At 52.5% G+C, this 27,244-nt stretch overlaps 1 protein-coding gene across 1 annotated transcript; it reads right to left on the reverse strand.

The window, feature by feature from the left end:
• Positions 1 to 16: 16 nt before the first annotated feature.
• CDIP1 (cell death inducing p53 target 1) lies at positions 17 to 27,244 on the reverse strand. Its single transcript, XM_045542474.1, has 5 exons — positions 27,161 to 27,244; positions 3,171 to 3,275; positions 2,842 to 2,997; positions 2,035 to 2,308; positions 17 to 1,935 (listed from the first exon to the last, which is right to left on the reverse strand). The coding sequence occupies exons 2-5, from the start codon at positions 3,253 to 3,255 to the stop codon at positions 1,824 to 1,826; spliced, it is 627 nt and encodes a 208-aa protein (XP_045398430.1). The 5' UTR covers positions 3,256 to 3,275; positions 27,161 to 27,244; the 3' UTR covers positions 17 to 1,823.

Raw genomic sequence — 27,244 nt, forward strand, 5'->3', positions numbered from 1 at the left:
GTCTAAAATAGAAATGTGAACTTACATATTTTTATTAATAGGAATCTATTACCTGCAAAAGTTTTGTTCAAACAAGGGTTAAGAGGTAGGGGAACTTTTTTTGAAACTACCAACAAGACTACCACCTTCGCAACTCAGTGAAGTTAGCAGGCTCAGAGAGGGCCAAGGCCAGAGAGGGCCAAGGCCAGAGTGGGCCCAGACTGCACGCTGTTGACCTTCAGAGAGCATCAGCCTCAGCCTGGTGGCTGTCTGGCTTAAGGGAACAAGAGGGACCACCAACATTTCGAGCTGCTGCGGGCTCCAGCTTGCAGCTCCCCCCCACCCAGTGCAGAGATGGGGCTAAGACCAGTAGCAGAGGGATGAGGTGACCTTAATAGCTACTGCTAAGGCCAACTTGTGCCCTGGCCCGTCACAGCTGCAATGCCCAGGGCTGGTCTACCCCTGCCTCTGGTCTGTCAACATTGTCCCTGGGCAGTTGGCATTGAGGAATGTCAAGACCCTGAGAGTGCAGCGCCCTGCCTGTGGACCTGGAGCCCCACCCTCTGTCCCTCAGAAAAGAAGGAAGCCAGGCAAGAGAGCAGAGGCCCAGGGTGGGGAGTGAAAGGGCTGATTTAATGAGAAACTACAAACAGACTGGGCCACAGTTCACAGTGACAGGAGGCCATGCAGCAGTAGTGCGAGACCAGGAGTGGGACAGTGGCAGGATAGAGCGGTCCAGGTGAGCAAGTTCACAAACAAACCATTCAGGAAATAAAGACAGGTTTGAGCTCAGACCCAGGGCAGGACAGCTGATGTCCACCAGAGCACGTTCACCACTGGTGGCTGCTCCTTCAGCCTGTCCCCAGCCCAGCACAGAGGTGCGTCCTACCGAGGCTCAGCAGCGGGAGACAGCGCAGTGCTTACCGGGAAGAAGTTCATGGGGCAGCACTGCAGATCCGGGTGCACCCACGAGGGGGCCCTCCTCTCTGCCATGTCCTATCCCAGCTGGGACACACCGGCCCCGGGGCTGAAGTTACACCCACACGCAGGGAGGACACGGGTGGACGGAGCAGGGCAGGCTCGGGGGGATTCCTTCTGGCCCCAGCAACACGGGATTCACAGAGGCGTGGCCAGAAAGGGGGTCTGCACGCTGACTCAAAGGGGGCGAGAGGCAAGTTCGTTCCTTCTTGGCTACCAGGGCCCAATCACTCAGCCAGTGTCTTCTCTCTTACACTGGTGGCTCCTGGGCAGGGTGTTAGGGGTCCTGGTTTCTATACCTGAGAGTTCTGAGGGCTGGAGGTGGCAGTCACCACTCCTGTCACGCCTCACCTCTGGCACCCCAGAGGCACAACGTACTCCAGAAACAAACCCTGGCCCACCTGATTCCAGACGACTTCTCCATTCTTGGCCCAGGAGGTCAAAAATGACTGTGGCTACAGGCACAGCCCCACCGTGGGCCCCAGGCCTGGGGAGATGGCCACAGCTCTGGCTGCTTTTGGTCCCAGAGAGGAAGAGTTGGGACTGGACCTGTACCTCATACAGAAATGGAGGAACAAGGACCCCAGCGGGATGCCCCTTCCAACTTACTTTCCTGATCACGAACACCAAGCAGGTGACACACGAGCTCAGCCCCGCCCCCACTGACCCTTGGCCTGAAATCCAACAGAACTTTTGCTGGAAGAGTCAGGTGCTCAGGGAAGGGCAAGGAGAAGAGAACAAGACTTCCAGGGGACGGTGGCATGGCTTCCGACCCCAAGTGGGAGCAGGGAAGTGACCACTGAGCATGGGGAGCAAAGCACAGGGGGCCAGACTGACAGGCAGGGGGGTCCTGAGTCCCGGCTCCGTTAGCAGAGGCGCTTGTACGTGTAGATGTAGGCTTTGCAGCTGGGGCACGTGTGCGTCACATCCTTGAAGTCATTGATGAGGCAGGGGATCAGGCAGCAGCCCAGGTCACACCTGAACCAGAGACAGAGACAGCTGAGGCGGGAAGGGAAGGGGCAGAGGCAAGCCAGACCCTGGCACAGCCCCCACGCTGCGAGCGCCCACGCCACCTACCCCATGAAGCAGCAGAAGAAACCCAGCACGAAGTTCATCAGGCCGATCTCATAGGAGATCTTGGTGGTGATGGCCTGCTGGCAGTGGGGACACACTGTCTGCACGGGTGCGCCTTCAAAGATTTCTCCCTGCAACACTGTCACTGTGGTGGCAGCCCCCGAAGGAACCAGGACAGTGGCTGTGTGGCCCCCAGGGCCAGGGTAGGGCCCCGGTGGGTAGGGCCCTGGTGGGTAGTAGCCCATGGGTGGGTGGGGGCCTGGAGGAGGGTAGAAACCTGGGGACAACACAGAAGAGAGAGACGCAAGGTCAGTCTTGCCACCTGCCCCAGGTGAGAGATGACCACAAAACCTGTGGCACCCAGGGAGCAGGGCAAGGCCTGAAACTTCCAGTGGGAGGCCCCATGGCCAGGGCCCTGGGTCAAGGTGACATCCACATTTCTCCCAGCTTTTCCTGGTCCCCACCCCAGGGGAACAAGGCAGCCCTGGCACATAGGGACTGGGTGTTCAGCCTCAGGGCCATGACAACAGGAGGGAAAGCCCTGTCACCCACCAGCCCCTCTCCTGCACACGGGGCTCTCTCCCGACCCAGGACCAGCCCCGACCCGGGCAGCCCTGCAGCAGTCCCCGGGGAGAGCTGCGTGGTGCCTCGCCTGTTCCGCCTGCCCACATCCAAAGGCCCCAGCCACACACGCCCTGGGCTCGAGGCTGGGGCTGGTCAGGCATGTTTGCAGCCCCGGCCTCACTGACCCACGACAGCCAGCACGGTGACGGGCCTCCTAATCCTCCCTCAGATCCCTTCCCAGCTCACCTGGAGGCATGTAGGTGCCATCTGCATTTATATGTGGGGGGATGAAGCCAGGCTGGGGCACTGGGTGACCCGGTGGCTCATATGGTGGGGGGCCGATGTCTGCAGGGGGCAGCGGCATGCCCGGTGGGGGCTGCATCACAGCTGGGGAGGTGCGGCCTGGACAGAGAGGGCAGGAAGAGGAGGCTCAGCTGGAGTTGGCACAGGCTGGACTAGATGCCACCACTGTGGGACACAGATGGGGCCCAGGGTGATCCTGGAGCAGAGCCTGGATCACTGCTTCGAGGGCCCCAAGGGCACCAAGGCAGGGAGCCTCAGGACGGGATCCCTACCTGGGGTGGTCGGGGCTCCACTTTTCTCCTCCAGAAGAGGGGCTGTGGGGCCCCCAGGATAAGGAGGGGGTGGCTCATTCGACATCTCTGCTGCTTCTCCTGGACCTGGAAGGAAACCCCAGACGTGAGCTAGGCTCCCAGCCAACCTGCTGCCCGCTCAAGCCCTGGGCGGTCATGAGGGCCGTGGCACAAGGCATGTGGCCATCCTCAGAGGCGCCCCGGGCTGGGCCCAAGCACACACGGCCTCCTGTGACTCCTCCCGCAGGTGTCCCCTGCCCTGGGGCTCAGGTGCCTGAGCTGCTGCCTTTTACTTTGCTCCAGAGAAGTCTCCAGGCTGTGGGAAGAGCAGGGCTGGGCTCTGCCAGAGCCCAGGTGTGACTCAGCCCAGAGCCACCGTGGCAGCCTGATCTAGGGTTCCACATGGGGGCACTATGGCACCTTGCCTGCTCCTCCCCCCTCTTTTAGGGGGCACTGAGGTGGCCACAGAGGAGACACTGGGCCAACCTCGGCCAGAGGCTGCTGTGCTCTGGGGAGGGCTTCTGGGAGATTTCTTACCTCAAAGCCTGGTGCTCAGGGCAGGGAGGCAGGTGAGGCTCCTTGAGCTGCTAGTCGGGATGACTGGGACAGGCAGGGGACCTGTCTGAGGGGACGGAGAGGCAGCGCCTCAGCCCCACCCTCCCCCCCATTCGCCCACTGTCCTCCCCTGGCTGCCTCACAGTTCTGCCCTCTCTCTCCCCAGAGGCCAAGGCTGGGTCCTCCGCACCCCGCCTTCTGCATCCCACGCGAGGGCGAGGACGAGTGCGAAGGATGGCTGTGACCCTGCCGCTCCCCTTCAGCTTTGTATGCCTGGGGGGTGGGAAAGGGAAGGAGAAAGAAAGTGCCGTACTTTCCCTCATTTCTTGCTCACCCAATTCCCTGCACACCCGCTGCGGCTTTCACTCTCACCGGGCATCATGAAAAACTAAACTTTAATAGTATTGTGAAGTCGGATTCAGTTACCTTTTCTTAACTGAAAGTCATAAAATAATGTGAACTAGAAAATGAATCTCAACAGTACAAAAGCAGAGTCCTCCTGGAGCCCAGCGCTGACACAGCCACGTGGGACAGAGGGGACAGGGAGCCTGTAGTTCGTATCTTTAAATATTGTTTAACAACTCAGTGGCAGGGCCAGAGGGACCAAGTCCAAGCTCTTGGGTTCAACCATAAAGTAACATGACAGTTTGAAAACTAAAGGAAATAGATCAAAGAGCTAAAACGATAAAACTCTTAGAAGAAAACACAGACATAAATCTTCATGACCTTAGATTAGGCAGTGGTTTCTTAGATACGATACCAAAAGCACAAACGAAAAAGAAAGAAAACATAAATCAGACATCATCAAAATTAAAAACAGTTGTACTTCAAAGTACAGCATCACATTTTACAATTCATGTATCTGATAAAGGACTTATACTTAAAATACACAAAGAACTCTTACAACTCAATAACAAAACGATAAATAACCCAATTTTTTAAATTGGCACATGATTTAAATAGATATTTCTTGAAAGATAAACAGCCAAAAAGTACATGAAAAAACACTGAATGTCTTTTCATAAGGGAAATCAAAACCACAATGAGATACTTTTTCATAACCACAAGGAGGATTAAAATAAAGATGGTAACAGGCATTATGTAGAGAAATTGGAACCTCACGCACTGCTGGGGGCCAGCCCCTGGAAAGAAGCCCAGCAGTTCCTCAAAACACTAAGCCTAGAGTTGCCAGATGACCCAGCAATTCTACCTCTAGGTATCTACCCAAGAGAAATGAAAACCTACGCCCACAATTGTACACAAATGTTCACAGTAGCACTATCCACAGGAGCCAAAAAGCAGCAACAACCCTTCTGTCCATCAACAAGGGAATGGCTAAACAAATTGTGGTCTATCCATACAGTGGCATCGTATGGATACTCAGCCATAAAAAGGAATGACATACTGACACACGAGACACAAACTGCATGGCTTATATGAGGTGTCCAGAATGGGCCAATCCTGGGACACAAAGTACATTCGTGATTGCCTGGGGCTGGGGGGAGGGGAGAGAGGGTGTAACTGTGGAATATGGAATTTCCTTTTGGGGTGATGAAAATGTTATAAAACTGACCATCATGGTGATGGCTGAACAATTCTGTGAACACACTAAAAAACCATGGAATTGTGTACTTTAAATGGAAGAACTGTATGGTATATATGTTATGTCAATAAAACTGTTATTTTAAAAAAAACTGAAGAAAAACAAAATGACTCAATCCTACCACCCTACTGCAGCCAGTCCCTGCATGTCCCTGACAGTCTAGGCTGCAGAGGCACCTGTACTTCTACACAGCTGCTGTCAGACACTTCTGAATCCTCTTAACCTTGTGTCGCACATCCTCCATCTTGCCAGACACCATGACCAATGACCATCAATTTTAACACTCCATAAAATGGGCCTACCTGGCCAACTTGGAGTAGGCATTCAGAATCCTTGCTTTCGGAACACCTCTGGCTAACGCTCTTTCCTTTTCTTGGATTATTTCCCCGGGCTGAACTCACCAGAAGTGAGATTGCTGGGTCAAACGGTATGGACATTTTATGCCTTTTTAAAAGGATGCCAATTTATAGTGCCAACATTCAGTACTACTGTTACCGCTAATCTGTAATGGTAAAATGACACTTGATCATTTTTATATGCATTTCTTTGACCACTAGGAGGCAGAACATCTTCCCAAGTTATCACAAATTATGAACCTGGCTCTTCTGGGTGCCTGCTTTGAAGACATGGAGTCCAAGAAAAGAAAGGACAGGGCTTAAGTCTAGGCCCCTGGGATGACTCTCGCACCCCCTGCCCCCAGAGTGAATTCTGACAGCACAGGGTTAAGAACAGGGAGCAGCAGTGCCTCTCAGAGCTGCCCTGGGGGCCCTTGTCCAGGCTGCTGCCAGCCCACCAGGTGCCCTCCTGCGTGGGGGACGACAAAGGCAGCTTTCCTTAAAGGGCTTTGCTTGTGTGTGTGGAAAATGCTCCAATGCGCAGTTGGAACAGGCTCCGGCACCTGCCCCAAACTCCCAGAGTGAGCTCTCTGTCTGGGGTACCTCTGGATGGCACCACTGTCCACCACGCGGCCCAACGCCGTGGCTGCGGTGACTCTGCTCACCAGGAAACTGGCCAGGCCCTGGGACACTCTGAGTAGGCCAAGAAGACAAGCTCCTTTTTACTTGGTGAGTCGCCAGAACGCCTGTGAATTCCAGCCGCAGTGTGCGTGTGCGCGCACACACTCCATCTCTGGGGATGCAGGCATTGCCTTCCTTTGGCCTATTTTTTCGTCAAAATCACTAGATCTAATTCTGCAGTCTCCTAAAGTGCAAAAGTTCTATTTCTGGAATCCCATGTGCTTACAGCTGTGCTCACGTGGGTACAAGCTCATGGGGCAAGGCCCTCCCTCAGCACCCACCACCCCTGGGGCGGCATCTGGGCTCAGGGAAGACAGTGCTGAGGGCCACAGGGCAGGCAGAGCTGGCGCCACCCCAGACCCTGCGCTCTCCCGTGCCCCTGGCTTTGGCTGTGGGGCCCTGTTCTCCTCACTGTGTCCCCCACCCACAGCCCTGCCTGGCACTCACTGCAACCTCTCATCCCTCCACATCCCCACGCTTCCTGCCACCTTCCCAAGCCGCGGCAGAGACTGGGGCAGGCCCTTTCCGAGCACGGAGAGAGGTATCTGGAAAATGGCTCGGGAAGATTTCCCCAATTCAAACACCAGTTCTCCAGTGCCTTCCAATATAAACTCAAATGTGCCTTCCCACAAAACTACGTGGTGTATAATAAAAACCACAACAGAATAATCTTTAAAATCACATGTTCAAAAGCAATACAGTTTACAAAAAAAAATGAACGCTGCTCACAAAGCTATAAAATGCAAATGTCAAATCTGAAAATGCAGCCCGGGGAGAGGGGGCAGCTCGAGGGTCTGGGGGGCCCAGGGAAGTCCACTCGCCACCCTGGAAGTCGAAGACAGGCCCTTGAGCCAAGCAAGCCTCTCAGCTTTCTCTGTTTAGACCTTGTGTCTATGAATTCCAAAAAAAAAAAAAGATAATTATTTGCAAACCTTTACAAGTCTATCGTAAACTGAACAGCAGGTAGCTCTTCTGAGGGACCAGAAGACATCGCTCCACACTCTCTGGATTGTGTGGCATATGAAAGTGCGTAGAAAACAAACCCTTTTCCTCTGCTCTCACACCACAACAATCAACACACAAGACTCCTGGAACCAAGTATGTGGGGATTTCTCCGCATTAAGCAGTCACTCCTGCAGTGGACACCAGCAGGCCGTCCTCCGATCCAACCCGAGATTATCCACCTGGAGGGAGCAGAGGACCCCACAGGGTGAGGGCTCAGTCCCACAAGACTGCCCCCGACTTCCAATGCCAACGAAAGCCCCAGGTTCTTTCACCTGTGCTACCGACTGGCTGGCTATAAATGGGGGTTCCCAAGACCCCTGTTTGTGTTTAACTTGCTAGAGCGGCTCAGAGAGCTCAGGGAGACATTTACTGGGGTGTCATAAAGAACATCACAAAGGATACACAGAAAGCTGTGCAGGGTGAGGTGTGGGGGAGGGGTGGAGCTTCCATGCCCCCGCCCCACCCCAGTGCCACCCTCCAGGAACCTCCACGTGTTCAGCTATCCGGAAGCCCCTGAACCCAGTCCTCTTGGGCCGTTTTATGGAGACTACATTGGATAGGCATGATTGACAACCGTGTAGAAATGTGATTGGACAAGGGGTATAGTTTAGTACCAACACTGCATCCCCAACCCCTGGGCCATGAAGTGGTACTGATCCGTGGCCTGTCAGGAACCAGGCCGCACAGCAGGAGGTGAGCAGCCACCGAGGTGGTGAGCACAGCTTCATCTGTATTTACAGCCGCTGCCCAGAGCTTGCATAACCGCCTTGAGCTCTACCTCCCCTACCCCGGACCCAGTGCCAAAAAGGTTGGGGACCAATCTACTGGCAGACCGAGTGGGGAAACACAGCATGGCCTGTCTGTTCAGATCCTTCTTGGCACCTCTGTGTAGCATTACTTCTTCCACGTATGGGGCAGCATTTCTTCTGAAAAGAGGGTCTTATGACCCACAATCAAACAAAGTAGGTCAGAGGCCAAGTGTGGTGGCTCACACCTATAACCCTAGCACTTTGGGAGGCTGAGGCTGGAGGACTGCCTGAGGCCAGGAGTATGAGAAAAGCCAGGACAACACAGCAAGACCCCATCTCTAAGAAAATGGAAAAATTACCTGGGTGTGGTGTGTGCGCCTATATTCCCAGCTACTAGGGAGGCTGAGGCAGGAGGATCCCTTGAACCCAGGAGTTTGAGGCTGTGGTGAGCTATGATTGCACCACTGCCTTCATGCCTGGGCAACAAAGTGAGACCCTGTCTCAAAAAAAAAAAACAACCAAAAAAAAAAAAAAAAAAAAAACCCCCACAAAAAACAAGGTAGGTCAGAGAATTTCTTTATGGCCAGCTCCAAGACAGAAAAGGGTAAGGTGAGGCTTAGTTTCTGTGGCCTGCCTTGGCCACAGAGAAATAACAAGGGCTATGGGAGTTATGAACCAGGAGCCTACATTTATACCTCATGATATCACAGAAGGTACTACCCAAACAAAATAAAAATACAAACCATTACCTGACAGTGCTAGAGATGCAAGCTGACCCACTCAGGCCCTGGCCAGGGGGCACCCAGGACACCCTGCCACTAGGGTTCCCCTTGCATCCTGACCCCCAAACGTGTGGGGAGAAGGGGTCTCAGTGAGTTGCAGCACACAAAATGAGAAAACTCTTCAATGACATCTCGTGTGAGGTGTGGCACAGGCACACCCATGCAGGCCCCGGGACAGGCCTCCTCCTAGGGCAGCCTGCAAGGGCTGGGGATTCTAGAAGCATGTTTCTCTTCCAGGCCTCACAGGATTTCAGAATTCCAAGAGAGAGTACTGAGCAAGGACCCAGAGAAGTAAAAATCCTGCATGTCCTGAGTCAGAGGATGTGTCCTGGGGCTGCCTCTGAGGCTCCAGTGGGCTGAGCCCTGCACAAGCATTAACCCAGCGTGGGCCGCCCTACAGCGCCCTCCACTTCCCAGCAAGAGCAAACCAGGCGCATCAAGCCCGGGGCCACACAGCCTCGTGGTAACAGTGCTAGGTGTCTGCAGGGATTTCTGCGGAGTCTCACATTCCCGTTTTTAGGCACAGCCCTGGGGACTATCACACATAGCCCCTGGATGAAGCAATGTGCCCACTGCCCTGGCCCAAGAGCTCCTACTTTAGAAGCCACTGGCCCTTGAGGGGAACAGAGGTGCTTTCCAGCAGCTGGAAGACTGGGCTGGAACCAAGCAGTGTGGTGAAATGTGTGCACGGGGGAGTCCGGGGTTACAGCTGTCATCCTGTTACAGGGGCCTCGAAGATCAAACTGACAAAGGAGAGTGATGTCCCCTTGTCAGCATTTTCAGGTTGAGGCCTGGCCCAGAAGGAATGATTCCAACCTTTGCCAGGGCAGGGAGCAGGGTGGGGCTGGGGGGCTTTTCAGGGTCAGGACAGTTCTCCTAGCCCCCCTCGCAGCCCACCCCTGTGTCCGAGGGCACAGGGCCAGGCACTCTCTGCAAAGTCACCCCACAACCCGCACCCCTAGCTTCCCTCCTGGCCCTGCTCGAGTGCTGAACGCCATCTGCTGTGCAGGCTGCATGAGCAGCCACTGTGGAGCGTCCGGCCTGCCCACCGGCTCAGCACAGATTCTACCCCAGAGTGGAAACTTCTGCTCTGCACCCCAACACTGGAGGCCAGGCCTCAGCTCCCTGCTCCCCTTCACACAACTCCACCGGGGTGCACACACTTTGCCTTCGCTTGGCCATGGCACAGCCTCGCCAGGGCACCCGTGGCCTCAGAGACAGAGGCTTCTTGCTTCTCTTCCCCTCCGGAGGAGCTGGGAGGGGCCAGGTGAGTGTTTCCCAGGCATAAGGATGGAAATGACATTTTGAGGTGCCCGCTGTGGGTCGTACGGTACACACTATGGGGCCATGAAACCAAGCCAAACTGCACCCCCTCTTCCCAGGCCCTGTCTGCATCCAGCACAACACAGGGTGTGACTCAGCCCCACGGAAAGAACAGTCATCTCAAGTGGGGTCAGGATGGCAGACCCTGAGACCCAACCTCCCCCGCACTCACAGAGGGGAAAGGACTGGCCCTCGACAGGCTGCCAGTCAGTGGGAAAACAGCGAGCAGGAGGGAGCGCAGAGCTTTGGCTCCAACAACCTGGCCTTCGATCCCACGGCCCTGGGCAAGGCACGGCACCTCCGTGAGCTTCCAGCTTCCTGTGCCAGGCCACTGTCCCCCGGTACCTGGTGGACCCCTCCACACAGGAGGGGAGGGCTGTCTACTGTGGGGATGAGTTAGGTCGTGGTGACGGTTGCACAACTTTGTGAACATATTAAAAAACACTGAACCGTATTCTTTAAAAGTATGAACTATATGGTATATGAATTGTATCTCAAAAAGGCAATGAAACCCACCCAGGTCTGGATACTTCTCTGCATGTGTACAGACATAAAAGAAAGAGATGAGGAAGAAAACACCCCAAACTGGGGTTGCTGCCTCTGGGATCAAAGCCTGGTAGCAGTGGTCAAGCTGAGACTTGTCTTTGTTATATTCTTTTTCGCATTTCTGTATTATCTGCATAATCAAAAACATAGTTCTGAAAACAATACAATTCTAGGACAGGTCAGTGGCAGATGGCTTTGACTTGGGTGATGGAGGGAGAGAAGGGGAAGGGTCCCAACTTCCTGGTATGCTGAGTCCAGCTGCTCTGTCTCCTGCTTCCCGGCCAGGACCTCAGGGGCTGGGATCTGCCCGCAGTTCTGCTCTGCTCCCAACTATTCTCTGCTGAAAGCACCGCGAATGATCCAAGGCCAAGGCTCGGCCAACAGGCAGCAGCCTAAGGCAGCCCGGGAAGTCTCCCAGTGGGAGCTGAGGGGACCGAGGTCAGCCTGCCCATCCACTGCAGGGTGCCTTGGAGGGTGACATCAGGACACACACCTCACTGCTACTGCCACTGCTTCGGGGTGTGAGAGCAAAGTCGATTCTTGTCCTACACACTGCAACTGAGATGCCAGCCCTGCACCCACGTCTCTTCTGCTCCACTGACAGTACCTGTCAGGACAGGTACCAACAAGCCCCGGGGAGGAAGACCCGGTACTGAGACAGGAGGGAAGCAGGGCTTTGAAGCTTGAGACTCATCTGGGCGGTCAGCCTGGCTGGCTCCGTGCACAGCGGGCTCTCTGGAGGACTAAGACGGGCGGGAGGGATGAGGCAGAGAGAAGACAGAAGAGGACAGGGCCCACAGGAGCTTTCTGATGTCACAGTGTCCCCAGGGTCTGCTAGGGCAGAAGTTCTCAAACTTTTTGGTCTCAGGATATCCTTTACACTTGATTACTGAGGACCCTGAGTAGAATTTCATTCTGTGCGTCTTATCTACCAATACTTACCATATTAGAAATCAAAAATGAAGAAATTTAAAAATTCATTTAAAAATAACAAACTTGTGGCCGGGCACGGTGGCTCACGCCTGTAATCCTAGCACTCTGGGAGGCCGAGGCGGGTGGATCGCTCGAGGTCAGAAGTTCGAGACCAGCCTGAGCAAGAGCGAGACCTCATCTCTACTAAAAATAGAAAGAAATTATCTGGTCAACTAAAAATATATAGAGAAAAATTTAGCCGGGCATGGTGGCGCATGCCTGTAGTCCCAGCTACTGGGGAGGCTAAGGCAGTAGGATTGCTTAAGCCCAGGAGTTTGAGGTTGCTGTGAGCTAGGCTGATGCCATGACACTCACTCTAGCCCGGGCCACAGAGTGAGACTCTGTCTCAAAAAAAAAAAAAAAATCTACTTTCCAAAACAAATTCCATGAGAAGACTGGTATTGTTTTACATTTTTGCAAACCTTTTTGACGTCTGGCTTAACAGAAGGCAGCTGGATGCCAATCTGCTACAGGATATGCTGTTTTGGTTGAAGTACATGAAGAAAACTCAGCCTTCACAGGTAAGTAGTTGGAGGAGGGAGGGGTATTTTAATAGCCTTTTCACATAATTATGGATATTCTTCGATACTTGCTATGGTTTGAATGCATCCCCACAAAACATGTTGGAAACTTAATCTGCAATAAGACAGTATTGGGAGACAGGGCCCAATGAGGTGGTTAGGCCATGGGGACAGAGTAAGTAGGTTAATGCCGTTAATCTGCCAGCCAAGTTCCTTAACAAAGGATGAGTTTGGCCCCCTTTTGTGCATGTGTGTGTATCTTTCTCTCTCTCTCTCCCTCCCTTCCGCTTGCTTTCTGCTATGGGATGATGCAGGAAGAAGCCCCTCACCAGATGCTGGCAGTCCCTTGACCTTGGACTTCCCAGCCTCCAGAACTGTAAGGAAATAAAATTTCTGTTCTTTACATAGCAGCACAAACAGACTAAGACGATGCTACACCAAAACTTGACAAGTGGTAGTTTCTTAAAGGTTAGCTCAAACATGGAATCTGAATCCTTATCAATGACCATTTCTCTAACCTGTTACATCAAAACTCACTCGTCTACCTTGCATGAAGAGTGGACCTCTCATACATGCATGATTTTGTAATATCACTCATGGGGCATCTGAAAAACACTGGTCCTGTTACACAGATCTACCAATGTTGACACATCTCATTATACAGTATATATTAAGTAATCACATTATTGGTATTGCTGACAGTATCATCAGAAGAGTCTTTAAATATCACAAAGCTGTCAAACTCACAGTGGCAGATACAAGTTTCCTAAAATTCTAACTAATATTCATTTGAAAGCTTGAATTTTATCACTGGCAACAAATCAATAACCAATATATCACTGGCAACATATCCAAAAACAAAACGTCAGTTTTTTTTCTTAAGCAGGCTGACTTTGTTCATTTCCAAGAAAGTGTCTGCTAAATACCCAAGTCCGGAATAACCATAGTTCGTATCAGTTGTTCTTTTATTTATTTATTCATTTATTTTAAGAGACGGAGTCTTACTCTGTCCCCCAGCTGGAGTGCTGTGGTGCAATCATAGCTTGCTGCAGCCTTAACTCCTGGGCTCAAGCGATCCTCCCGCCTCAGCCTCCCAAACAGCTGGGACTACAGGCACTTGTCACCACGGCCAGCCAGTTGTTCTTTTAAATGAGCATGGAGCTCCTTGAAAAAAGCAGCTAGTCCGGCCTGCAGCTCAAAAAACTGTCTCTGTGCTTTTCCTCGAGACAGCCACCAAATGTCCTGTGATGTCCTTTATGTGTGCCCCCCATGTCACCACACAGGTTAAAAAGATTTAAATTCATGGGTCAAGATTTAATAAATTTAATTTTTACTGCTTTTTCTTACATGACACTGGCGTGTGTGATGGTGAAGAACCCAATTACAACAACGACTACTAGCACGGTTTGGGGCCACTGCCTGAGTTAGCTCCGGCCCGGGCAGTTTCTCCCCCGCTACTTCAGCACCACTGCCACGAATGCCAACACAAGAAGAGGCAACCTAACGGACACTGTCTTTGTGCTATTATTAGAATAATGTAAACCTTCAGCCCCCGAGAGGTCTTAAGAACCGAGGTGCTGGAGAAGCCCCACTGGAAGGCACAGGAGTGCGACACCAGCCAAGTGCCTGGAGGCAGGGCAGGGCCCAGGCTCCACCGCCAGAGGAACCAAGAGTGGCCAGAGGAACCAAGAGTGACCTGTCTCTCCTGGCGAGGCCCACACCCTGCAGGGATGAGCCTGCTGTCACGTAGAAGGCTTTAAAGGAAGCAAGCAGTTGTGAACACGGGCTTGCACGAGACTACGTTGAACCCAGCTTCACCACTTTGTAGCGGTGTGACCTCCAAGTCTCAGTTTCCTCATTTGTAAACGATCATGCCTGCCTCACAGGGTGGGAGCAAGGTTTACAAGAGACAGGGTGTGCAAAACACCTGCAGCAGGAGCACAGGGCTCTAGCACACAGGAACACTGAATAAACGGAACCTGCTATCACAGTGATTCTTTTAGGAACTCTTCCAACGGGAAGGAAAACAAAACAGGCACTGATGCCTCTGCCACTGGGCAGCTTCCGATGCCCAGCAGCAGGGGTCCTGGTGCGCTTTCACCAACACTGACTCTACATGGGGCTCCTGCGGGATTCCAGACACTTGTAAAACCCTGCCCTGAGCAGCTCAGGTCAGCACTGTTCATCCACAGCACAGCGCAGCGCAGCAAGGCCATCTGCTCCATGGGAAGTCCTGAGACAACTCTTCGGAAAGGCAGAGATACAAGCAACCCTCCAAAGGGCCATCTCGCCTGTTGGGCTTTCCTCTCAACGCTGGGCGCCTGCCTGGGAGCGCCCAAGATCAGCAATGCCCCTGGAAGGGAGCGGTGGTGGGCGGGCAGCAGCTGCTGCAGAGCCATGTCTTCCAGGGCCAGACTGGCCTGCTGCCGCCCCTCCCCAGAGGAGCTCACCCGCGCAGCAGCCATGGCACCAGGACGCCAGCTAGCCTCAAAGGGGCTCCTCTGTCCCCAGGAGGCAAGTCCCAGGCATCTGGCCAGGAGCAGGGCTTTCTGCTCCGCTGGGGAAACTGAAAGGCAGCTCTCTGCCCTGCCTGCAGCTTCTATCTGCTAAACAAAGGAGGCGCCCACTGCTCCACAAGGGGCAGGGCCTGAGATAAAAAACACACACCCTGTGTGTCCCAAGGGTCTGAAAAGAGAATGGCAGGTCCAAAACAGGCCTGCAGGAAAAGGCCAAAGCAGGAAGCGGGCAGGATGTGAGCAGGAGCCTACGTGGGCCTCAAGAAAGAACCCCTGAGCTGGGCACAGTGGTTCACGCCTGTAATCCTAGCACTCTGGGAGGCCGAGACGGGTGGATCCTTTGAGCTCAGGAGTTTGAGACCAGCCTGAGCAAGAGCAAGACCTCTACTAAAAATACAAAGAAATTAGCTGGACAACGAAAAATATACACAAAAAATTAGCTGGGCATGGTGGTACATGCCTGTAGTCCCAGCTACTCGGGAGGCTGAGGCAGAAGGATAGCTTGAGCCCAGGAGTTTGAGGTTACTGTGAGCTAGGTTGACGCCATGGCACTCTCCCCGGGCAACAGAGTGAGACTCTGTCTCAAAAAAAAAAAAAAAAAAAAGAACGAATGAACGAACGAACGAACTCCTCATTCACAGGGCAGCATCCAGCAGGGACAGGAAAGCTTCCTGGGGCCACCCCAGAGGACAGAGGGGAAAGGAGAGTACACACAATCCCTGCCTAGAGTGCAGGCCTGAGGAAGGAGAGCCGTGCCCGCTGGGGCTGGCCAGATTGCAGCCTGAGGCCCTGAGAACAACCAGGCTGCAGAGGCTGCTGCAGAGCTCACAGACCCCAGGTCCCCAGGACAAGGACAGCAGGGCCAGCTGGGTAGTGTCCCAGGCCCTTTTCAGGCTTTAGGCCTCCCCAGGAAACCACAGGCACTGCTCAGCCTTGAGAGTGGCACCCGGGAACAGGGACAGCGTCTTCCTTTCCTGACTGTGAACAAAGCTGGAATCCGGGCCTCACAGCTGAGGGCCTGTAGCCCTGGACAAATTCCCTAATCTCCCAGAGCTTCAGTTTTCCCACTGAGAAAAGGAGGTTCTCTCATGTAAATGTCTAGGCTGTGTAGCTGGAGATGCCGACAGATGACTCACTGTGCAGGTTCCCATGCTGAGCCTGAGGCTGTGTTCTTGCACAGCACGTCGAAAAAAAGAATCAGTAACAGGATCGTGAGGAACGATATTCAGCCTAAAGTCCACTACCAGCTGCACCCAAATCCGTGGTCCCCCTATTCTTCAATGTAGGATTCACTTTTGTTCAGGGCGCCAGTGAGTTGGCTAAGATGTCCCAAGCTTTCCTGCAGTGACAAAGCTCAGGCTGATGAGTTGTAAGCAGAAGTGTCCTGACTGCCCGGAGATGGGCCCATTGTCCTTCCTGCCTTCCTCCTGCCTGGGAGATGGACATGACAGCTCCGGCAGCCATGCTAGATGGCAGTGACCTTCGGAATGGAAGCCAGGACTAAGGACAGCCATGGAGGTGCCACACCAGCACTGGACTGACCACCTCCCACATGTTCCACGTGAGAGAAGAATATACTAACTTGTTTTAGTCAATTATTGATAAATTAATTTCCAGCTAGTTATTAACAGGAAAGAAAAACAAGTATCATTAAAAATATACAATGTTACTTGGGCCTGAGGGTATGCAAACAACTTCAACTTCTTTCCAACGGCTCCATAATCAAAAGGCTCCCATCAAGGATCCCCACTGAGTGGCTTTCTCTAGGTCACATGACCCCACCTCCACCCGTGCAGAGCACAGGCTCAGAAGCACAGCCTCGCTGGCATGTTGGCGTGAATTCTTTCAATATTTCTAACAGACCCTGAGAGAAGTGCAGCTGGTCACCTTGGAGCGAGGCTTCATTCTCCTGCAATGGCAGCGCTTGTTTCAGCGTGAGCAGCTGGTTCAAGGAGGTGCTAAGGATGATGACGATGTGTCTCGAACATTAAGGGAGTGTGTACGATTTGGACATGGGTGCCCAGCATGCAGACACACAGGGGCTCCCTTAGGATCCTCTGCTGTGAGTCAGTGCTCCTGTGCCCCAAACCCTCACCACTGCCCGCTCTGCCAAGCCCTGCACACACGTGGGGCTAATCCAGGCACCCCAGTCAATGTGGGACCAGGCCAGGACTCCTTGTAGCCTTTCAGCAGCTGACTAGAGGGACACTATTCTCCTCACTCCAGGTGAGGAGCAGGAAGGCAAAGCACCCTCCACAGAGGCCCACCCAGTCATAGAGCAAATGCTGAGCCCTCCCAAGGCTGGGCAGACTGCTGACGTGCCCCCTTCTCTGGGACTGTTGTCCTTGGCTGTCAAGTTCTAGCACTTGTGGGACTGGGAAATCCTGAATATGGCCCATTTTCCATTGTCCTGATGGAGGCAGGACAAGAGAGATAGTCCCTCAAATAGCATCACTGATGGCTCTGAACCACTTCTTTATTTTTACACTGGAACATGGGTGTATCTGATGCCTTGGAATTCTAAACACACTTCAAAACAAGCTAAAGTAAAGACACAGAAAGGACCAGAAAGCAGATCTGGTTTTACCATCTGTCGGCTCTCCTCCCACCCAGCCCTGCAAGCTCCTCCCTGACCAGTATCTCATCTCAGCAAAGCCACACAGCAGCCTAACCCAATAGTCCCAAATGCCATCATACCCTCCAAAGGAAGCACAAGCCCTGTGCTGCAGGCAGAGCTGCAAGGGCAGCAGCCTGCACTGACGACTGGTGCACAGGCACTAGGTCTCACCCCACCACCCTGCCTTGTACCTGACTTCCCAGAGTCTCGGTTTTTCCATCTGTACAATGGCAGCAGCAGCCCCTTACCCAGAGTTGTGAAGAGGCCTAAATGAGGTCCTGTATGAAGAGCAAGCAGCTCAGAGTCTATCACACAGTGCTCAATAAACACATAAAACTATTTGTATCATTTGTATTCACGGGAGCAAGAAAAAGAGGAGGTACACAAGAAAAAAGAGAAAGAGAGAAAACATGGCTGCTCCTAAATAGAAGCAAAACTAAAAGGCAGACAGGACTCAAAAAATGGTTTAAACTTAAAAGTAGCAAGAGGCCAGGTGCAGTGGCTCACGCCTATAATCCCAGCACTTTGAGAGGCCAAGGTGGGAGGACTGCTTGAGCCCAGGAGTTCGAGACCAGCCTGGGCAATATAGTGAGACCCCGTCTCTATAAAAAATAAACAGATTAGCCAGGTGTGGTGGTATGCACTTGTAGTCCCAGCTACTTGGGAGGCTGAGGCAGGAGGATCATTTGTGCCCAGAAGTTCCACACTGTAGTGAACTATGATTGCACCCTGCATTCCAGCTTGGGTGACAGAGTAAGACCCTGTCTCTAAAGAAAAAATTAAACAAACAAATAAATACCCACACAGAAACTATTTACGTGTACTTTGTAGTTTTTCTCCTATGAGCAGCTTCTTTGAGTGAATCTTTCCTCAAAATGCTCATTATAATTCTGCTAAATTTATGTATATTCTTCCTCAGTGCAGAAACATGGCTCAGACTATGATCTAGTTTTGCCTACAGGAGAAAACACTGTGCAGAGCGAGCCTGAGGACTGGGCTGGGTGGCAGTTCTTCCTCTCTCATAAGCTGGTATCATGGCCTTTACAGATTCCGCTGCAACCACAACAAGTGACTAAACAAGTCATCTGCACCTGTCCAGCAAGCCAGGCTCAGTCACTAAAAGGCCAATTAATTTCAGAAACACCATGAGTCTAAAGAACTATCACTCAAGCAATCAAAATGGAGCCCTTAAAAAAATCCTTACCTCTGCCTGCCCTGAGCTGACAGTCTTTGGATTGACTCTATCTGACCAGCCATCTGCTGGGGGAGGTCAAGACATACCACTCTCATCTACGAAGACACACAAGGCCCTTAAATGCAGTCAAGCCATGTGGCCACTCATGGCCACCCACATGGAAGAGTCTAATTCACACACAAATGCCTCCTGGCTGGCCCAGGTAGAGGGGCTCTGCCTCTAGTCAGGCCTTGCCTGAGTCCTCCCATTCCATGGGGCAGCGGGAGCGGGGAGCAAGCCTTTAGGCTCGCTTTCTTCCTCTACACACATCAGTCACCATATATATCTGAATACCTGAGCCCCACCACGACTGATTTCCCTCAGCATGGGGGGCGGGGGAGTACTTTGTCTTTTTGACATGAGATCTCTCAGATTACATGGCATTCTTTCAATTATTTTGAAGAAAGTTCTGCTGGATGGAGAACATTAGCTGCAGGGACCTCAGTGCTAATGTGGAACACTTACAGAGGTCACCTGGTGCAATTAGTAAAGAGAAATAAGACAACACAAAAAAGAGCAGACACAAAGCAGATTAGCTCCTGGGCGAAAGCTCACAACTGCCCTCACTGGATGTTGCTGTAAACCACCTTTTTAAGAGCCCGTTAGAAGCACGTGGTAAGAAGCTGTGCTGCAAGACCAATACGAAAACCTGAGAAAATGCCATTAGTCCGGGGGCGTGGTGGAACCATCCCTGTAGACTGGGGTGCTCAGACAACCTGCACCAATAACAACTTGCTCTGTGGGCCAGTGGCTCCCAAATGTCGGCAAAGGGACAGAGAAGAGTGGGAATGAAAGTGCTCTAGAAACTGTGAGCAGGAAACAAATCTAAGCAGTACTTCATATTGTATTACAGGAAACGGTATATGGAAGTTTAACTGAATTCGTCTCACACTAAGTCAACCCTGAGTTCACTCGAGCAGGCTGGGACAGAAGAACTATTTTGGAGCTTCTCCTTGGGAAAATGCGGTTGCCTTATGTTTGGCCTTCCGTATGCTTCTCTATGACAGACATCTAGAGACCACCGTTCAGAGCTGGAAAGGCCATCGGAGGTAACTAAGTTCCAAGTCTGTGCTGACACTCATTTCTGTGTTAAACGTTACTAAGCACCCATCGTAGGCAGGCGCTACATGAAGTGCTGGAGGTTACAATGGGCAAGACCAGCAGCATCACAGACTGGGGAGCAGGCTCGGAGGAGTGAAGTGGCTGTCCCAGCTGCTCCAGATGACAGAGCAGAGATGGGACCTCAGCTGTCCTGACTCACACCCAAGGCTCCTGCTCTATCACTGGCAGCCCTCTCTCTCCTCTCACACATTCTCCAAAATGTTTTTTAAAATATGCTTGAGTGGTATCTGATACTCCTAACAAAGGGCTTGCCATTGTGCAGTTCCATCGTGTGCATTCAGTTCACATGGATTTCATGGCACCTGGGACAGAAAATGGAAGCAGTGCTCCCAGTCCCCTGCCTTCCCTGCGTTAGGGCAGGGCTGAAGGGGGAAATGAGACCCAGAACATGCTGTCCCTGTGGGGCTGGGGTCTATCTGGGCCTCTGGCAGTGTGAATGCCTCTGAGCTCACAGGCAACTGAAGGACTTTAAAGGACAGTGTGACCACCTGAGGCCTTACCAGGTGACTGGAGAACCTAATTCACTGAACATGCACTTCAGAATTCCACTCTGCATGCAAAACGGTACCCCTGGCGCTTCATGGAATGATGGAGCACACAGATCGTGGTCCCGAGTCCGGGGAGCTGTCCAGCTAATAGGGAGATGAGGCAGCTGAAATGCAGATACAGTATATAGTTTTATGCAACCAATAGATATCGAGCACCCACCATGTGTCAGGTACTTCCTAGGCACTTAAGATGGAGGAACAACACCTGTTTCGATGCAGCTTACCTTCTGCAGGGGGCGGGGTGGTGCTGCTATAAAATACAGAAATAAGTAAAACAGAACATGTCACAGAGCCATGTGTGCCATGGAGGGACAAAAAGAAGGGATGGGAGTGCTGTGAGGCTCCAAATTGCCACCAGGGAAGGTTTCACCAAGCAGGGGACAGCCCCTGTGGCGGGGGGGTTCCTGGCCACTGCCGGATGCCCACTTTTACTCTGACTGAGCCAGGAGGCCTTTGAGGGCTCAGGCACTCAGGCTGTCCCACAATTCTCCACTTTCTGCACTCTGCCTGGTGTACTACTGTGGGCCCTGCAAAGTCCTGAGATCAAATAGACAGCTGCTAGAGGTGGGGGGCCCTAGAGTACCTGGCACCACCTCCACTAGGTACCCCTCGTTTGGGGCCCATTTTCTTGGAGCCACAGAGAAATGGGTCACAGTGTGGCCACTCTCCTGGCACCGCAGGTAAACACACACGCAGAACCTGAGCTTGGCCATACTGAGGACAGAAACTAGGACCTGACCTCAGGTGATACAGAAGGCCTGGGGAATCTGAGAGCTGAGAAGTGATCACTCGAGGCCTTCTCTCCTGAGCAGGGCGGGATTCTTCAGGTTCAGGGTGAGCCAGTTTTATTCAGCAGATCCATCACTACCCAAGTTGCTTTCTTTCTCTAAGTGACTACCTGTTTGAAAAGACTTTTCTTTCCATTCACTTGTCATTTACTGAATGCTATATGTACCATGCTAGGCACTTGATCTGGCTTATGTCATTAACCGTTACACTAACTCTTGAGGCAGGATTTTATCAGGCCCATTTTATAGACATGAAGTAGATACGTTAAATAATTTGTTTAAGGTCACCAAGTTGGTGAATTGGGATTCAAACCTTCACTCTGGATCTTAGGCTGTTAATGATGACGCCATACTACCTCAGGGTTCAATGGCACTTTGGAGCAATTTCTGCATCAGACTGCAGTCTTTCAATTCTCCCTTCGCAGCATTATTTGCAAAGCACTGAGTGTTAAAGCACTGAGCTCCTACACTCTCACTGTGCCATTATACCACCATGATTTCTCCACTTCTTATATTGACTTTTTCCTCACTTTGTGAGGTAAGGGCTGGAGGGAGAGCTGCACATTCATGTTATCTGAGGACTCCTTCTAGTGAGATGTGTTCCACAACGGAGACTATGTAAAACAAGAACAAACCTTTTGTGGATGGCTGATAATCTAGATGAACTATTCTGAATACTGCAATGTCACCTATGTGGGAGACTGGTTGACTCTTAACTTTTGGTTGCCTTAGAAGGGTTGAAGAGGAACTCTTCACAAGTCCAAGGAATGTACTCTGTGTCCCACTATCTCTAAATTAGGGGGAAAATCCTTAGAAATTACCAGAAAACCTTTACTTTTTGGTCTTGCCAAATCATCTGTCATAGCCCTTACCATGTGGTATACCAATCATTGGTTTGTGTACATTAACCTTAAGCTCTTTTAAATCAGGTAGCATCTTTATCCATTTCTACATCTTCAAACCTGTCCCAGTACTTAACCCATGACAGAGGCTCAAAACCCAAGTGTAGGAAGGAATGACTGGGCGAAGCAGCCTCGGGCCAGCCTGACCTCTCTGCTCTCCCTACATCATTTCCCGGACTGAGCTACATGCTAAGTCAACAGAGAACTGACCTTGAAACCTACAGGGCCCTATAACTCTCTCAAGAGCACCGCAGAGCAAAGAGAGGGCAGAGACACTGGCAGGCTGAGGGCCCGCCAGCTGCCCCACCCTGGCTGTGCACTGACCATGCCCCGTGTGCCGGCCTGGTCTCCCGGCAGGTGCAGCAGGGCTTCAGCAGCTGCTTCTCCAAGACACACAGGGCAGGGCTTGCGGCCACCAGACCCGGCCTCTTTCATGCCAAAAGCAGCTACTAGTGCAGACACCCTAAACTCTCCCAGCCTCAGCAAATGCCAATTCTAAAAAGATTTAAGACTCCTGACTCCTTAATTCAGCAGACATTTCATGGCAACCCCCATGGAGGTCACTCACCTCATGGTCCCTGCCCTCAGGGAGCTGCAGATCTGGGAAACCAAGTGATACTTGCAAAAAGTTTACAAAAAAATACAAGTCACAAGCCAACAGGGGCTGCTGACTGTGACAGCAGGACTCTGTGACAGCAGGTGCCTCGGCTAAGAAGGGGAGGTCTGTGGGTGGGGATGGGAGGCTTCAGGGCCTTCAGGAAGGCGGACAAGGGATTCTAGGCCTGGGCAACAGCGTCACTCACAGCAGGGGAATTAGAAAGCTGTGATCAAGGGCTCAGTTTCCCAGCCAGACCCGTAACTCCTAGAGGGCAGGGATGGTGTTTGGGGCCAGTTTCTCCACAGCACCAGGCAGCACGTGAAGTAAGGGCTGAGTGGGCGGAGGAGCACCACAGTCTGGCTGGTATTTGCGCAGGGGCTCTGCTCTCCAGCCCCAGCCACCAAACTGGGAGAGGTGTTCCAGAGCTCTCTTCCTCTTAACCCTTGACCAGCTGGCCAGTCCTACTAACTCCACGGTTCAAAAAGCTCTCAGATCTACTATCTCGTCTAACAGTGAAGGCTGAAGGGCAAAAGTCTTGACTTGGACTTGGCCTATGTCCCAAGTCCACCACAGTTCACTCCAGGCCCCACAGACTGTAACCTGAATTTCTCTAAACCATCGCATTCTCCCTTCCTTGCCCATGTAGGGCTTTCCCCTGGACTCTTCCCTCAGCCTGCAAACACCCTCCCATCCAACTCTGCAGCAAACCCAGCCCCTTCCTGGGATTCCCCGGCCAGGAACTCTTTGTTCCTCATCTTCTCTCCCCATGAGAGAACACTGGGACGCTCCCACTGTATCCTTGGGGCCCTGATCAGTACCCGGCACATGTCTGTTGAATACACGAGTCCAGAGTTCGGGGCTAACCGAAGTGGACCTCCTATGCTATTCTCAACACAAAGGCCCACTATCCACAGCGCCTGGGCCAGGACACAGCCATGGCCAAGAGGGACTCCACTGGCTCCCGCATCAAAGTGCCTTTGTTTATGGCCAGACAGGAAAACCACCATTTTTGAATCACAGTCAACTCCGTGGAGCAGTAATCAGATGGGGCCAGGAGTGCCCACATTTCCCCACTCTTCTCTCCCTCCAGCCCCTGTTGTTTCAGAAGAGCTGGGTGTAGAGCTCTGCTCTGCCTGTATTTGGTAACCTTGGGCAAGTCACTTAGGAACTTGAGCTGGAATTGTGCCTGTGCTACTACTTCCTTGGGTTGACAGGTGGGAACAAAGCACATACAAAGGCCACGCTCTGCAAAGAAATGGCATAACCTTTTGTCTCCCTCACTTGTAAGGTTGTTGTTCTTAGTATTAATTAGAACTGTGACAACCCAGCTCACTTTCTTCCTGAAGTAGTAAGGGTTAGAATTCTCCTCAAACCCCTCCCAAAGCAACCCTTACCCTATTCTCTACCTACTTCCACCTGCCTTAGCCTCTTTTTCTTCTTGAAGAAAAAATCCAGATGCTGGAACTAGATCTAAATTCAGACTGAATTAATGTTTATTCAACAACCATGTATCAGCACATGCAGTTTTTTCTGAACTCTCTTTATACCTTCTTGCAGTAAGAATGGTCGGTGCTCAACCACTCAATGGACCAAGTAGGGGCTCACAGCACCCACAAATCAGGAGCACCAAAAACGTGACAAGAAATGTATTCTAGAAAATGGTCCAATATTACCAAAAACAAACACGACAAAGCACAACTGCTCTCATGGAAAGCATCAGCATGCTGTTGGACCTTTTCACCCTGTACTGCGTGGCGTCATGTTGTTTTTGCTTTGTCTACAGTCAGGGGCCCCTAATCTTTTCAGTGCTAACAGCAGATCCAGCTCTTCAACTGGCCTGGGTGTTGCTCTTCACCTACTACAGACAGAGCGAGCAAGACTCTGGGAAGGAAACTACCCTTGTCACACGGCTTCAAAGGGGCAGAGGGGCTTTCAACTTGGTCTGTCACCTCCAAGTCTAGGCAGTCCTGGTTCCAGGATGCCACCATTCTCACCAGCATGCTGCATTATGACTCACAGAATAGGAGACGTGGGGACTAGACCCAGCAGGCCAGACCAGCATCTCCCTGGGTGGGCCCTCTGCGGGGAAGGGTGGCTCTGTCACAGCTCCTGCCCCTCTGCAGCACTAAATTGCAATGCAGCCTCTATCACTTCCCCCAAGAGACTGTGTCTGGGAGAATCCTAACTGGGCAGAGACAGCAACAGAAGCCTTTTGCGGAGTCCTAGAGATGGGTACATTTCCATTTTGTGCAATCTATTTCCAAGTCCCCTCATGGGGGCACAAGGAACTTCCTGCTACCACCACCAGCCTGGCTTTCTTTCTCCCTCCTCCCCACTAAGAGCCAAGGTCCTCTGCAGGACTCTGCCTGTAGGCTGCCTTCTCACCAGCACATCCTCCCCATCCAGGACAGAGACTTAACATAAAATGCCAGTACTTTAACTGCCACATCTCCCCGTGTCCTCTATGAGTAAAAACATGTCCCTGCATTGCGAAGTGTCTCTGCAAGTGAAAATGAATTTTCACAGGGCCTATCTCCTCTCTCTTTCTCAGATAACTGATCAGGGTGAGGGACTAGTGTGCGTGGCTAGGGAACAAAGTATCAGGGCCCAAGGGACTCAAAGCCATGGCCTCTAGTTCATCAGCACCCTGAGCTCACCAACTGTGCTCCACAGCCCTGTTCTCCTAGAGCTTAGAAAACATGCACCGAACCAGGAGGTTCAAACTGGGCAAGCTTAGCCTTTAAAGAGTCAACAGAGCATGCAAGCTGATGATGGTTTCCATTATTGCCAACGTGATCTGCTGGGGCAACCTGGCCTTCAGGACACATTCCATTAGCTCTCTCTCAAAACAATTTTGTTCCCTGAAGTATTATACTAAATCACACATTTCATGTTTCTGCTCTTAGGGTGATCCTAGAATCATGGCTGGCTGTTTTTAAATCCCTTTAAGAGCACACGTAAAGCTCTTACCTGGTTCCAGAAACCCATCCACATGGAAAAACCTCCAAATTCCTTCAAATTCTCAAGGCTAGGATACAGACAGATTTCCAAATACCTAAGACTTCTGTTATTTAAAAACCGATAAGCAAACAAAAACACCACGAAAAACGAAAAGCACCACAAAACCAAGAAGAATTCTTAAGACTCTAATTAATAAACCATATGTTTAACTTTGGGAGGGGAACTACACTGCTGTGTGTAACTTACTTTGAATTGCAAAACAAACAAAAATAAGACAGACTGTTGGGTGGATATGTGATGAAGCACAATAATATGCTAACGGTACTTTCTAGGTGGTGGTCTATGGGCGTTCACTGTAAAATTCCTTAAACTTTTCAGAATGTTTCAAATTTTTCATAATTAAGTGGGAGGAGGGATGTAAAGTCTTCTGAGACTGGCAAGTGACCAACAATAACCTTTCCAGTTAAGGGCAGCGGGCAAGGCAGAGCTGGCAAGCCTCTCTCCACCTAACTCCTAGGTTGGCCGCGAGGAAAGAAGCAAAGTACCAAGGAGAGCGGTCATACTTGTGAGGCACTGCCCTGCCCGGCATCAGGCCCCAGGACACACACAAAACTGGCAGAAACGTGACGGGCCGTCTCTGCCCCAGGCCCCCCATCCTCCTCACTCTGCGAAACAGGTTCTCAGCCCCAAGCGCGCCTGGGAACTATCTGGGGAGCTTATTAAATAGATTCCTGGGCCACACGTGAAAACTACTGAATCAGAACCCCCGGAGTGGGCCCCAGGTGGTTCTGACGCAGAGGCTCCCAAACCACACTTGGAGAAACTTAGAGCTGCTCGCTCCATCCTGACACCTGTGGAGAAGCCCCTGGGAGCCCAACTACACCAAGGTCCTCGACAGCGTGAGGCCTGGCCCAAAGCCAGACCACCGCTCACCCCGGCCCCGCCGCCGAGCGCTGCGCGGAACCACCTCGCGACTTCCAAACGGGGAGCCGGGCGGGGAAGCGACGGCGCGGCGGGCCGCCAAGGTCACCGCGGAGCTCGGCGGGGCTGCTCGGCCGCGGAGCTCCCCCGGCGCCCCTTTCCTTGAGAACGCACCACCCGCCTCTCTCCCACCCTCTCCCGCGGAACAACGGAGTTGGCGTTCTTCCCCAGCCTTTCCTACCAGAACGAGCGGAGGCGTGACGAGTGGGACTGGAGCAAGCGGGCCAGCCATTCCGAGGCGCGCAGCCCCGCGACCGCAACGACGCCGCCGTCCCCAGCGCCGCGGGGGTCTCGGCAGCACCCGGGGCAGGGGCAGGCCCCGCCACGCCGCCCCCGGGCCCGCTTTACCTCTGGAGGCCCGCGGCCGAGCGGACGCCCTCAGCACCACCCCTTGCCACCGGGGCTTGCGCGCACGCCCCCCGCGCAGAGGCCTCTGGGACTGGAGTGCGCCCCCGCGCGCCGACGCCGGACTACGCTGCCCGGCATGCACCGCGCCGGCCCGCGTAGGGGGCGGGGAGGGGGCGCCGCGGCCCGTGGTCGCCCCGGCCCGAGGGGCGCGAGCGCCCAGTCCCTGCTCCTGGGGAGTGGGTAGACCCGCAGGAGGTCGTCTCCAATAGCGCCGAGCCGACTCACCGTCCCGTAGCCCCGCGGCGGCGGCCGCAGCAGAAGGAGCACCGACCGCCTCGGCGGCTGGCTGTCTCGCTTCTGTCAGAAGGG

This window comes from Lemur catta, chromosome 2 (assembly GCF_020740605.2).
Source record: "Lemur catta isolate mLemCat1 chromosome 2, mLemCat1.pri, whole genome shotgun sequence".
Lineage (NCBI taxonomy): Eukaryota > Metazoa > Chordata > Mammalia > Primates > Lemuridae > Lemur > Lemur catta.